Source organism: Parasteatoda tepidariorum, chromosome 8 (assembly GCF_043381705.1).
Source record: "Parasteatoda tepidariorum isolate YZ-2023 chromosome 8, CAS_Ptep_4.0, whole genome shotgun sequence".
Classification (NCBI taxonomy): Eukaryota; Metazoa; Arthropoda; class Arachnida; order Araneae; family Theridiidae; genus Parasteatoda; species Parasteatoda tepidariorum.
In genome coordinates, this window is record NC_092211.1 from 36,499,285 (window position 1) to 36,514,839 (window position 15,555).

The 15,555-nt window shown below is 30.4% G+C and overlaps 1 protein-coding gene across 1 annotated transcript in view; it reads left to right on the forward strand.

Annotated features, from left to right (window-relative positions):
- LOC139426325 (dynein regulatory complex protein 8-like) overlaps positions 1–15,282 on the forward strand; it is a 24,214-nt gene extending 8,932 nt beyond the window's left edge. Inside the window, exons 4-6 of the mRNA XM_071184651.1 lie at positions 6,070–6,149; positions 11,723–11,832; positions 15,062–15,282. Coding sequence (XP_071040752.1) covers positions 6,070–6,149; positions 11,723–11,832; positions 15,062–15,234 — 363 coding nt within the window. The 3' untranslated portion in view covers positions 15,235–15,282. The remainder of the gene's footprint in view (positions 1–6,069; positions 6,150–11,722; positions 11,833–15,061) is intronic.
- Positions 15,283–15,555: the final 273 nt, after the last annotated feature.

The window sequence follows — 15,555 nt, forward strand, 5'->3', positions numbered from 1 at the left end:
AGGTATTTGATTTTGAAAAATTTGATGAAAGAAAGTGGTATAAGTTTCTGTTGTGATTGATTTTGAAGCGAATGCCCATATATATCGCGTCATATGATCAATAATTAAGGCAGTGATTCTCAACCACTGTGCCGCGGCACTTTTGTGTGCCACGGAATTCTAAAAATGTGCCGCCAAATATTAGAAATGATACAATAAAAATTATAATGCTTTTTTTAATTACGAGTAAAGTTTAAATTAAAGAAAAGTGTATATATATAAAATATTATATATAGTATATATATATACACATTTTATAATTTTTTCATGCTTTAACCGCGTGAACATCTTTGTCGGCGATTGTCTTGTCTCTGACAATCTTAAAATAAGTTAAAATAAGAAGGAAGTGTTTAAATTGTCTTTGACAATTTTAAAAAATGTTGAAATGAGTAGGAAATATAACGATTATTAAAATCATTAATTAACAAAGGAAAGTAAGCTAAATATTAACTTTCAAACTTAAATAAAAGCTAATCATTAAAGTAAGCTATGCAATTGAAAGTTATAAAAACAAATTAACAAAGGATAACAAACAAAAAAATAAGCTAACAATTAATAATGAGCAAAAAAACTAGTTGACAAGAAATCACAAAAAAAATAACAGTTAATAGCTATAGAAAACAAGCTAACAATTAATAACTAGCAAGAAAAATAAATAACTGTTACTAACTAATAAAAAATTAGTCGAAAGAAATAATTAATCCCTTAATAAACGTGCTTTTGTAGTACATATTATTTTATTTAACATTCAAAATTATTATCACAAACTATTTAACACAGTGTATTATAGGCATGTAAACAACTTTTAAACTATTTTTTTTTCATTGTTTGCCGTCAAATTTCGAAATCGTTAAAAATGTGCCGCCCCAAAAAAAAGGTTGAGAATCACTGAATTAAGGTAAATATTTCTTTGTAGAATTATAATGATTAAGACCACCAACACTATCAATTGCAAGCAAATCAAATGGTTTATCAACAGGTGGCATTGATTGTAAAAGCCCAAATCTTTTTTGTCGGGGCTTCTTATTTAATTGACATGTGTGACAATGCTTAATAAATTTAGTTATATCCGAAGTAATGTTTTGCCAATAATATACCGGAGTTAATAAATTAATTGTTTTTTGAATACCCTGATGCCCAAATTTTTCATGAGCAATTTTGAGTAATTTTAACCGTAATGAAAAAGGCACTACAATTTTAGTAAATCCTTTTTTACGAATACATCATTAATTTCTACAAATTTTCCAGTTAAATTGTCACATTTTTGAGCCTCTATAATTTCATTTAATTGCAAAAGATGTGATATCATTTCTTTTCTTGGGGGGTTGGGGATTCTACTGAATTGAAATTCTCCATATGGCTTTTGATGATTCTTTGACTGATCCAGATGCGGTGGTGAACTTTAGAATGAATAATTATTCTGACATAATCTTTTTCCATGGTTGTATTTCGACTTTAACAGGCGATGAAGTTCCTTTTATTGTTGATTTGACGATCCACTTGCATACTTTTCTATTTACTTCTTTTGTGGTGGGAACTATACGGAATTCAGCTTTTTCACCCCATGCATCGGGACTTGTTGACATATTTGTTGTTTCTTTTCATCTTCTTTTTCGGAAGGGGAAATGTACTCCTTCTGTAGTCTTTTCGCTGAAGGACAATGATGAGAATGTTCTTTTCTGTTTATATCTGGGGCCATTAGTACCAAACAAGTTACTTACGACTGCCGGCTTGTCATGTTATGTCTTTAAAGGCTAGATAATTGAAGAAATTGAGGCTGCTTCTGTTAAAAAGGTATTTTATTTCGTTAGATGGAGTATTGCAAACATTATGAGTTGGATATTTACATCAGGTTTCCCCCTTTGCAGGGATTGTTTGGAGGTGGCCCAGCTTTATCTAGCCATTGAAAATATAGAAAAGACACGCAATTTTGCCAGTCCTGAGTTTTTAAAGTGAGATTCTGAGAGGGCGTGGGTGCAAGTATCTTCTTATCTGAATGAAACGTTATATATATATATATCAGACTCTCTTTTCGTGCAATGTAAAAGCATATTTATTGGCTTAGTTTTACTTTAAAAATCTATCACAAACATATTTTAGTGCAGTCTATATTCTCCGGTAAGGCTTTTGCTTTGGTCATATTTATTATTTTATTTTATCATTGTTAAGTCATAACAAAATAATGTTTTAATTGGACAAACTAGCCAAGACTTGGGAAATTTAATATTTTTTCCTCATGAGGGCAAATATGTACTATTTCCTTTTGTTAAAATTTTTAATACTATTTCTTTAAGCAGTTAGAGGACGTTTAAATATTAGATAATGAAAAAAATGGTTGGAACAATCTTCATGTAAGGGGCTAAAATCTTCTAATTTTCAACATTTTATAGAAAAAAAAAGAAAATCACGCGGATTTTGCAAAAAAAAAAAAAAAAAAATAAAAAATAAAGAAAAATACTTTGAAAATTTTTTAATTTGAATAAAATGTCCCAGTTGGAAAAATAAAATCCGCAAATAAATTTCTTTAAGGAGTTTCAAAAGTTAAATTTCGACCACAGTAGGAAAACACAAAAGATTCACAAAAAATATTCCACTAAAAATGAATAGAAGCGTAAATTTTATTTTATGCAAGGTTTCATCGTTTATTCGAAATTTATCCTAAAATTAGGCTACTATAATAAAAATCAAAGTTAAAGCAAAAGGAAAAAAAAGAGCAAAAGGGAGTTGCTTGCGAATTTCGTACATGAATATTGGTCGGGGTTTTTAAGATTTGTCGAAGTTGCCAAAACATGATTACGTAATATTTAAATGACCTCTTTAGTCGTAATTCTGCAACATGCAACGTGAAGGGGGCGAAGCCACCCTCTTAACTGTTTCTGTTTGACTGTTTATGTTTGCCTAAGAAAGGTGATCTCCGAAGCAAGGAAAGAAGTTCAACCTAATTCTATTACATATCAAGCTCTGCTTTGTACTGAGAAGGAGAAAACTTCTTCGTACTTTTCATAAACGGATTTTAGTTTGGTTCATCGGATTTTAGTTTGCATTAAGAGCAAAAAAGAGGACTTTATGAGACCACTATACGCTTCTGCTTTATGAACGGTTAATAATTAACTTTGCAATATCACAAAATCAGACACTAGTTATCCATTAGTAGCTTTTCTTGGCTCTTAATCGGCGTGTGTGCTTCTTTTATCAGAGCAGTGTTCGTGAAGATTTTTTCTTTCCGTTCTATTGAATGTGAGATATGTAATTGTATTTTGATTTTTGCCATTGTATTTTAATTGATTGCAACTCAGAGCATGAGGCTTTTACTTTCGTTTGTCATAAAAAGTGGCCACTAAAATGTTCTATTAAACTATTTTAAATAATTATTATTACACGAAATTACAATGTTCAAAATAATTGTACATACAATAAAATGTGCATAGTATTTATTAAATAGCAACTAAATTAAGAATTATATGTTACTATCTGTTTGCAGTTACATGTATGCGAAATTATATTTTATACTAAAAAAAGGAGGTATTTCAACTACACTCTTGTCCATAAATTAAGGATAATTCAAAATCACACGGAAATCAAACTCTAAAATTACAATTTCGCCTGTAGAATTATCACACATATCCTGAAGAAGAATATGCAAATTACTGGAAACCACTAGATGACGCTGGTAGTACGTCACAATGACGAGAGTGTAAGAGAGGGGTATATTAAGAATGGTGGCAAAGAAGTAAAATTGTTCACAAGCGCTTTAAAAGCCTTTCAGTGCAATAACCGCATAGTTCTGGCACAAAGGAAGCATTTGGATGATTTTTCACGTGGTAGAATCATCGGACGACTGGAATGTGGACGTACCCAGCTGGAAGTATCCGAGGAACTTAGAATCACCCAGAGTGTCATCTCCAGGCTCTGGCAACGATTCCAAGATGATGGTAATGTGAGTAGACATTACAGCACAGATCGCCCCCGAGTTACAACGCTGAATGAAGACCGATATTTGGCAGTTAGTGCCAAAAGAAACAGACGGAGCCCAGCATCAGACCTGCCTCGTCAGCTCTCTTCAGCTACCAGTAATACAGTTTCAAGGCAGACCGTGTGCAGACGCTTAGTGCACATTGGTCTATATGCTCGTAGGCCTGTCAGATGTGTTCCACATACCGCAACTCACTGTCGCCTGCGATTAGCCTGGAGTAGAGAGCATGTATTGTGGACACCACAGCAGTGGTCTTGTGTAATGTTTTCCGGCGAGTCCAGGTTTAGTTTGCAGTCTGATTCTCGCCGGACTTTCATATGGAAAGCGCCAGGAACCCGTTACCACCAAGACAACACCATTGAACTACGCCGTTACGGTGGTGCAGGATGGCTCGTTTGGGGAGGAATTATTCTTGGTTCCAGAACTGACCTACATGTTCAGAGTGTAACGATGACAGGTCACATCTATAGGGATGTCATTCTGGAACGACATGTGCGTTTGTTTCGGGGCGCCATGGGTGCTGAATTTCTGTTTATGGACGACAACGCCCGTCCTCACCGTGCAAACATTGTAGATGAATGCCTTCAATCGGAGGATATCACCCGTATGGATTGGCCAGCATAGTCACCGGACTTGAATCCAATAGAGAATGTGTGGGATATGCTTGGCCGATGAATTTCAGCCTGTCAACCCCCTCCCACCTGTCTACCGGACTTTCGGAGGGCATTGCTTGATGAGTGGTGTAATATTCCCCAGGATCAGGGATCCCCAGGGTGATCTAGCTACGCCCACCGGTGTTGTCTACCATCTTACAGTGGGATTTTTTTNTTTGCTCCAGGGAGTAAAAATCGCAATTTTTATTAATTATGTCAAACATATAGCATCTTTTTTGCTCTTTACCTTTTGTTTAATACATAGACTTTACAAATAAGTCAAATTTGTTTGATTTCTGTCTCTTTCTGTGTCTGAACTTCATTATCCTTAATTTATGGACATGAGTGTATTATGTTATTCATTTTATGTAATGATAAGTATTAATATAAGATAAATTTAGTTGATGTTAGCCTTTTGAATATTTTAAATCCATTTTTATTATCTCTGCATTATTCCGCGATTTATTTTTTCATGTTTTTATTGTAAATTAGTGAGAAGTGCTGCTTGCATTTTGATATCCTTGTTATAGAATTTTGACATGATTTAAGGTATTTTAATTTAAATTAGCTTTAATAAAATTAATATATACTTTAATATTATTATATATACTTTATATATATATATATATAATTATATATATTAATTACATACTTTATTTAAAATATCTATAGTAAAATATCTATAATAAAATTAAATACATTTTAAATAAAGGGATAGCTTATTTTTGAATGCCAGTATTTTTTATTATTGAGTTAAACAGCTTATTTATCATAGCTTCTAAAGCAGTGCCTCTAACCTGTCCATGTGATTGCGGACAACTATAATGATAATGGACAACTATAATAATCCGCTTTCTGATTTCTGTAAAATTATTTATGGTAGAAGGATATCATGCATTTATTCGCATGCATAAAACTAAAAATAAAATAATACTCATACTTATAATTGTACTAATAATTTATATCAGATAATATAAAATAAAGAAGATTCTATTGAATTCCTTAATTTTTTACAGATGTAGATTTTCAAAACGCCATATTGTGATTAAACTATTCTTTAAATTATATGCGCTATTTGTTACCAATGGAAAAAATACAGCAAACTAGCTAAATGATATAGTCTTAAATTTAGTAGCTATTTTTCGAAAAAGTGTGAAACTTTCAATGTGGAAATATTGAAATTTTATTAATAAGTTATTATTATATAAATTTAATAAAAGAACTATTTCGCAACTAAAGATGGCAAACGAAATATCATTTTTAAGCATCTTTTGCGATTTCGCCCTATCGTCTATATGTATTATAAAAGGTCTAAGTAAAAATTTGTAGCTCTTGCTTCGGAAAATTTGTAAGCAATTGATATTTTGTAAATTCAAACATTAATATTTATGTGAATAAATATAGGTTGTGGAATCCCATGCAAAAGGTTTTGTAAAATTAGAAGTTTTATTACCAGCTCTGACAGATATTCTTTTATATGACAAGTAAGATAATTGCTTTTTCTTTATAAAATTGTTTAGAAAACAATGGTTAGCTTATTTTCAATATTTTTTCCCTCACTAATAAACCTTACTAATTGCAAACAATATTTTTCAGCTAATTCATAGTACTTTGTACAAGGAAAGTGAATACCTTAATGACTTTTGAACTAAATATAGGATTTTCATGTACTCGGACTTAACGATTTGAGAACCTAACCTTAAATATGCAAATTGATTAGCACAGATGATACTTTAAACTAGGAAATCAGATACAGAAAACATGTCTCTTCTGATTAAAAAATTTTTTTTCCGACAAATTTGTATACCCTTGAAATAGAGGGGTCGTCGCAGTATGTTCCCAATAGTTTACAAAAGAGAGAGTTTGAAAGTTTGGGTGCCTTTACGTCAAGTTCTCTTTTGCGCTTTTCGCTTTATTTCCGAAACTAATGAATTGAATCATACCAGTTTTGAACATAACTATTGATTTTGATTTGCTATGTAAAAAATAATATCTTTAATTTTTTTTATTATTTTATCGAAAAATTTTGAGTTGTACAAACTTTTATATTAATTTATTTAATCTGTGTAATTTTAAATGACAAAATCAAATATTAAAAAAAAAGACTGTTGGAATAATACTTCAGAAATAAAAATTTAAATATAAATTTTTTAGAAATGATGTCATACACTGAAGGTGAAATTAAAATTTAAGAGGCGAAATTTCTGAACACGCTAGTGACCAAAATATTGGAACCATATTTTCCACATTGCTTTGATCACTATATTTTAAAGGTTAAGAATCCAAATCCATCAAAAAAGGTATATTTATTTAGAGAAATACGTTTTTGTGTCTAATTTCGTAACTTGAAATCTTGTCAGTACAAATTAATTGGCATATTAAGTGTTAAGCCTTCAAATTGTTAATATTGAATCCTAATTCGTGAAAATTCGATTATTAGGATAAAAGCTATTAAGAGGGCACGGAACATTATGGAAGTAATCATTTGGTTTTGAAAATGGATCGTAGCCATTCTAGTTCTTAATTGATTAAACTAACTCTTTCAAATTAAATATCTTTTTGAGTGATTAAGATTTAATTATTACTCCCCACTAGTACTGGGAAATATTAGAACTTCCAATATTGCGATATATATAGTCAGGAAATATCAATTTATTGCGATATTTTACCATTTTATTTAACATACGTTTATTTTTTATTTTGGTGAGAAACATAGTAACCTGACTGAAATTTGTCAAATATTCACAATAATATTGGTTGTAAAAGCTAACACGAAATTTTCTAATTCTATGTTTATTGTCTTCGATAATCATCTTGAAATTATTGTGTTCACAGATTATTATTATCTATAAATCTGCCTACATTATGGTATTTGATATTCTAGGGTTTGACATTTTTCCTACATTCCATAATTATCGAAATATAGTAATCAATATTAAGAATGCTTTTCGAAACATCGTTGTCACGATGTTTTAAAGATATTTATGTTTTACAATCTATCAATATGCCGCTAGATGTTTGCAGATTACGTTGACTTTTTTTTCGTATATCCCACAGTATTAGTTGGCAAACATATTTTTGTTATATATTTTGACTTGAACATGTAAATACTTGTCAACGATTTCATGTTTTTTATTAAAATATCACCTGATTCTTTTTAGTGTAATGTAAAAGCGTATTTATTAACTTTAAATTTGAAATATTTTTCATACTTTAGAGCATTACATATTATAATTCTATATATCGCCAATTTGAAGAGGTTGTACAAAATGTGGATTTTGGTAGAAAGTATGTTACAAATTATGTTTCTAAATGGAAATATGAAATGTCATAAAAGTTTTTAATTGAACAAAATAAAAAAAAGTGCATAAGAAAATTAAAAGAATGAAAAGAATAAAAATAAATGGAATGAACCAGACAATGAAAAATCGTGGTATTATATGTTTGTAAATCGAACTTTAGGATGCAATAGATGTTTTTTGCACGACATTTTTAACTTCCTAAAACAATATTACCATTTGATGCACGCAAATCATTTGTAAGAAAATGGAGTTTTGTGAGCGTGTGATTGTTTTTAGAACCGGCTCAATCCAGTGTTAGAAATTCAGAAGGAGTAAACATCAGCAAGTTTCAACAGAGATTTAAATTTACGTATTTCTTGAGCTCTTTAGTTCATTACAGAAACCTTTCCACGACCAATACATTAAGTATCGTTTTCCAATCCACGGACGCAATTGGGTATAATATAGCCTACGTCACAGGTTGTGTTGTTCCTACTAAATTTAACCCATGAACGGCATTTTCTGCGAGCCTAACTTCAAGCCACAAATAAACAAACGAAGTGTTCGATCGTTTAAATAGCTGTTCGCCAGATTTTATTGCATTATAAAGAAAAGTTATTGAAACTAAATACAACTAAATAAACAACAACAACTAAAACAAATAACAACAACTACTAATAACAATAACTAAATAAACAACAACTAAATTCCATTCGTTTAGCATTACGTCATATGTTGTTCCTACTAAATCGAAGTAGTTGTGTTTTTTTCATATTATACCCAATTGTATTTTAACGCCTATCTGAGCGTTCGCACTGAACCGTTCATTTCAATATAGCAACCGACATTTAGATTCTGCAAATCTTTTTATCTTACTGCCCATTAAATGTGAAATACTTTTGAATGACGGAAATAAATCATGTGACCATTAGGTTCTTATTCCAAGTGCGAGTAATCTACAGTCAAAATAGCAATAAGTATAATTAATATGAATAAGTCTTTATAGATAGCAATATTATACGATAACAAAACGATAGAACGATACGATACGATAGAAGCAATATTATACAAACGATAACGAAAAATAAGAAAAAACTGTACTAATTTTCTTTACATGACAGCCCTGTCGGGTAAAAGGACCTGCCGGGACAATAAATTGGTTGGCAAATGTACAGGTCGAGAAAATAAATTGTCGGGTGAATGTGTATGACGGGAAAATTAATTGTCGGGCATACGCATCTGTCGGGAAAACGGAGTCGGGTATTTAGTTGGGTATCTGAGTGTGGGGTAAATGACCGGATTCATTTCTGAGAGAGTGATTGTTATTAGATGAAAACGTGATTTCGGCATACTTGCATTAAAATTTTTAATGGCGTTATTTTGAGTTCATAGATCTTTTGCATAGCGCTTGTGATACATTAAAAGTAACCCTAACTTTATTTGGTATCTCTCAGGAACTCGAAAATATGTAGGAAAATATTGCGTGTGAAACTCATATAACGTTAAAGTGAGGAAGGAACCGTAACCTTTATTTCTCTATTAGTACCATAAAATACGTTAAGAAGCCCTGATTGATTATAATTTGTTTTCTACATGTTTTCAGAAAATATTTCCTCGAAATTTAAGAAGAAAGTTCAATTTTTTTAAATAACTTTTACGTTACAAGAATACCATCAATCAGTTTTGAATATTAGATAGAAACCTAACCTATTATGGTTAATAAATACTCTTTTTCAGAATTTACTTATCTAAGAAACCTTGAATATAAATTTCTGATAGAAACTTTCAAAAGTATATTTCATGCCCCATAAAATGAATGATATGCACATGTTTTAAAACCGAATTTTGTTTACAAAAATCAAGACGAGGCCTAAGATAAAATGATTAATTTATCATATTATAGAAAACTTCACTTTTCGATCCAATATTCTGCATCTGAACTTTGAAAAGCATTACATATAAACATGTACTTATAACATACAGCTCTAAACATTCTTTACCATCATACTGGGTTCATTTATGCAAGAAAAGATTCTTTAGGTTGCGGCTTTCGTAAAACTATCTCATCTATCTATTTTGTGTCAGAAAAGCGCTTTAATATTCATGGCGTATATCCGGCCTCAAACAAGACGCCTAGATATTTCTTGGCCTATTTAGGATGCGCTAAAATTCTAAGCTCCTTATAGATGAGCTTTGGTTTAGTATGCGATAAATAAATTGATGTGATGTTTTTGACATTCTGAGATTGATTGATATTTATTCATATTTTTTCCCAATAACCTTAAATGAGTTATAGGAATATAACTGGTGAATAAGGAATTGCGTATTTTGTTAAAGTTTGAATAAGTTTGAAAGGGTCCATGAGTGTATACTTTGTGTTTTGTTTGTTAGAAAATGCGTTACGATAAAATTTCAGTTTTTCTCGATGTTCCTAAAAATATGAACATTAAAAAGTTTTCAGTAATGCGTGGAGTCCTTTGAGAGTTCTTTACTTTAGTTTAGTAAGCGACAAGCCTGGAGTAAAATATAACTTTTGTTAAGAGTAGATTCTATAAATTAGTTATGTAAGTGAATATTTCAGATAAACTTTATACGTCTTTAGCAAAACAAAATAATGTGAAACTGTACATAAAAACAAGAAGGAAATTATAAAGACTTTAAATGCAAGCCTAGTCGGGTAGTGGTTATAGATTAAAAGAGAAGGTAGGGCGCATCATAAAAATTGAGAATTGCATCACAAATCATGGCAGTAAATGTCATCGCATGCAGCTAGGAATGCTTTCATATTATGTGCTCATTTGTGCGTCTTTAAACTGGCTCATGTATTTAGTTAAATTGCCCTAATTTCATGATAAGTTTAGGTTTTATACTAAGTAATATCAAAAATTGCAGTCAAGTGGGCTCAAAAATAAGTTGTTTCATCGCAATTTATTAATTTGGGGATGAATCAGGAAAGCTTTATAAATTATCTGCCAAATATTTGAATGACTTTAAAACTGCTATATCTAGGCCTATTTGAATGCAATTTTTGATATATAATTAAGATAAATTTAAAATATAGTTAAGATAATATAATTAAATAATATAATTAAGATAAATTAAACAAATAAAAGTATCGGTTCAAATGCACACTAACAGCCAGTCGATAATAGAAAAACACCTCTAGCGGCTTGTGATGACGTTTCCGACTATATATGGGTTGTTATGTAACTCTATGCCCATATGATGTGCTCTACCTTTTTTCAGCTGTACTGAACTACTCTGTTTAAAACATGCCATGATAAGACACATGTTTTGTATAGCAAAATATGTCATGAAAAAGCACGGCATGTTTTATGCTGAAACAACAAGATTCAGGAGTGACAGGAAACGAACATATCTTTCAAAAGACAAACATTTAGAAAACATAACTGAGTCTCTAAATGCAGTAAGAACATATTTCAATGATATTCTTCATCGACACTACAGCCTATAGCAGGCTTGGGTCTCCTCAGTCAGTTTCCACCAATGCTGTCAATCCAAGGCTCTCCAATTTCTAGCACCTAACACACCAAGATCACTTCCTACATTGTCCAGCCACATCATGGCCCGGCGATCCCTTTTCCTGGCACGATAAGTTCGCTTAAAGTCAGTTTCCTTGCATGATTGAGGCCTTCTAATTTTTGCGAGTGTCGATCTTTGCAAGCTGCTAATCTTTGCAAGTTACGACACTTGCAAGTCCTTGTGAGTATCGTGACGATAGTACCATCATTGAAACATATCATAATTTATTTAAGATGGAGGCCTGCACCTAAACAACAGCTTTTGGAGGCTTTCGAATTCTTTGACAAGAAGAAAAAGGGATATCTCACTCCTAATTATATAAAGAAATTATTGAAGAATCATGGTAAGAAAAAAAGGATATCTGCTTTCGTATTAGTTTATTTATTTTTTTAGTACCTTTAAGGATAATATCGCTGCTAAGGGTAATAAATGTATGCTAATGTAAATGCAATGTCTTGAAATATTAAGCAAAGAATGCAAAAAAGTCAAAAGAGAAATAATGCAAATAAGAAAAAAGTCACACTTGTAAAATTTTATTTTAATATAAATTGTATTGAGGAATGGAGAATATTAAAACTGCCGTTGATTTTCCTGTTGACATATTTTCTGCATCACCCTTAAATACTTTGAATAACTGGATTTAAACATTTCTTTTAAATTCAATATCCATATAGAATTTATATAACAATATTTACAATATTTTGATCGTATTCAAATTAATAAAAGTTCTAAGAATAAATTTTTCTCTCTCATGGTTTCTTATGCCTTCTATACTTTTTATAGGGAAATAAAGCTAAACAATATTTAAAAAGAGCACAAGATCCTCTGTAACGTCAAACGAAGCCTCTGTAGCGTCAATCTTCATATTTGTGCAAAATTGCATTTGTATTTTGCATAAATATGATAGTATTATCCCGAACTTTTTGTAACATTTTGCATAAAGAGTATTAGTAATTCGATAGCATTCATAGTTGCAACGCACAATGCCTAAGTTAGGTACTAGGAATTCTCTTATTTGATAATTTAACTAAATAATACCAGCATTCGATAAAATGTCTAGGTATTCAACAGAAAACCGACGGTAACATGGCGAAGACATCGAATTGTTGCATCGAAATTGTACAATTATTATTTTTTTAAAATCAGAATCATTTTATTTAAAAAACTTGGAATGATCCTTACCGTACATGTTATGTGCAGAAATCTAAAGGTTGCAAAAATATCGCTTATTCCAAAAAGTTTTTAATTATTTATTTATTGCAAAAATTTCAGACCTAATACTCAACGTGTCACATTGAAAAACATAGTATGTTCTTTAACGAATATTGTTTAGAAACTATGTTAAAAATTAATGTAAAAATTATACACATTAAGGGTTGCACATGGCTATGTGATAACTAAATGAAGTTCGAACTACTTTTTTTTATAAAATTTTTTATTGTTTGTTCCTTTAATGCTTTTAACGTATCCTTATGTCTGTCTTTATGCCTTTTCATGGGTTATTTATTATTCGCATTTCAATGCTTTTGAGGATTTTCCTTGCTGGTGTTATTGAATGCAAAACTTTTCGATAAATCTAATTTAACATGCAATCAGAGAGTGTTATTGTGATGCCACAATAGGCATTACATATTTCCTAACTTTTAAAAATTCTTTAAATTTCTTAAGCTCTTTTTTAATCATTCCTAATCGAATTGTAATTAAATTAAATCAACTATTTAATTTTTAATACAATTTATAAAAAGCGAATATAAAATATTTTNTTTAACATGCAATCAGAGAGTGTTATTGTGATGCCACAATAGGCATTACATATTTCCTAACTTTTAAAAATTCTTTAAATTTCTTAAGCTCTTTTTTAATCATTATCAATCGAATTGTAATTAAATTAAATCAATTATTTAATTTTTATTGCAATTTATAAAAAGCAAATATAAAATATTTTATTCTTTTCTTATCGATCAATGTAACGGCCAACTTTTTATTTCAATACTAATGAAGATTCATTAATTCACTTAATCGAAAATAAAAATCTATTTATAGATCTTTAAGAAAATTAAAATCTATTTATAGATCCTTAAGAAAATAAAAATCTTTTTATAGATCTTTAAGAAACTAAAAATCTATTTATAGATCTTTATTCTTAATTTCTTACCTCAAATATGTTCCAGTTACATGGTTATACTAATTCTCACAGTCTTGTAGACGATTCGCAATCGCCAAAGTATTTTCAAATCTGATATTGATTGTGGTATTTGTGGCGATGCTATCTTTCGATAAATCACCAACCTTGGATCTCTTCCCATGCTCCTAACTGATCGTTGAGAATTTACTTTAAATTTACATTTACTTTAAATTTCCAATTTTTGGAGACTGGGGATGCCCTTTTGGGCCTCCCAGTCCCAACCGTTGAATACCAATCTTAAGAAAAACTCTCCATATGAAGAGTGATTTTTGTTGATCCCTTGGGGTTTTTCTTAATTTTCGTATTTTAAATTATGGCCATTTACAATACTTAATAAATCAACTTTTCTTAGACGATTTTATTCATTTTCTCTGAGATAAATATCATCATGTTACATCCAAATTAAGATGTATATGTAACTGCCAAAAGTCAATGATGATATCTGAACTATCACTGGTTAATTTAAAACGATCACCGCCACTGCAGTTATATTGCTACAATTTTTAAATTGCTATACAATGTAAACAGGGTGTCTCAAAATTAAGCAAAAATGTATCAAAATAACTCCGAAACAAATACAGGGTAATTCATAATTCCCTCTGTTTACTACAACCTTATGTTTACTGCAACTGGCTTCAGTGGTACATGTTACTGCCATCTACCGGCAACTGCTTAAGTTAAAACTTAATACTTTCGGAATAATTTCATTTGTTCTTTTTTGCCATATTCGTCTTCGTTTTTTTACTACAACACTTCGAAACCCTGGAGGGAATAACCCTGTATAGTCGAACTTGAAAACCCCATGTACTCTTTATTGAACATAGTAACATGCTCAAAACGGTATATACTCATTTTCGAGACTACGCCTACTTTTATTAAAACGACAAATTACTCAATAAGTACATGATATGTCATTTTTGAGATGGTGCATTTTACTCAAAAATGAGTATATGTTGTATTGAGCATGTCACTATATCCAATAATGAGTACATGGCTTTTTCAAATTCGACTATATTTGTTTCGAATTTTGATACATTTATGCTAAATTTTGAGAAACTCTTTTTTTACAGTCTATTTTTGGAAATACTTGCCTAAAACGAAGTAAACCATAATTTAAAAAAAAAAAAACGCTATTAATATCTGCTGAATAAGTGTCACGGTCAATTACGAAGAATTTAAAATTAAAAAGATCTCAATCATTTTATCACTTTCTATTGCCTCTTCCCCTTTAACTCATAAATACAGGATTTGATTCATCTTTTGCTTAAAAAAGATCTTTGTTTTAGATTATTTGACATAATTGACAAAATATATTTTTGAGACTGGTGATTACTGGACAAATTGTATTGTTTTCGGAATATTAGTTGACATAGTCGAATTATTTCAGGTGATCAGTTTGATGAAAATGAAATAGAATGCTTCTTAAATGCCGTTGTCAATCCAGAAAAACAGCAGATTGAATATAACAAATGTTATGAAAAGCTGGTAGTCCCGGTAGTTGTGGATATTTTTGAAGAAAAACGTCACATTCTTCGACAGTTGAGAGATGAGCAAGAATAATTGATAGTTTTTTTCATGTTGGCAAAGTTTTTTTGAAATTATACAATAAAGCTGTAACTCAGTGTTGTCTAGTTTCTTAAAAAAATTTATAATAAATTACTGAAAGATTTTCATAAAATCTCAAATAACAAATGTATTCACGGAGAAAAAAAATTAGGTAAAATTACTGTATTGAATGGTAAAGAAATTTTGGTAAAGAAGAAAAGATCTAGTTAATAATACAAAAATATAAAACCCAAAATATGAAGTTTTTTTTAAAAAGCATTTATTTGGTAAATTTTTCGCTCATATGGTAACGGCTTACAGGAAATTTTGGTTTAG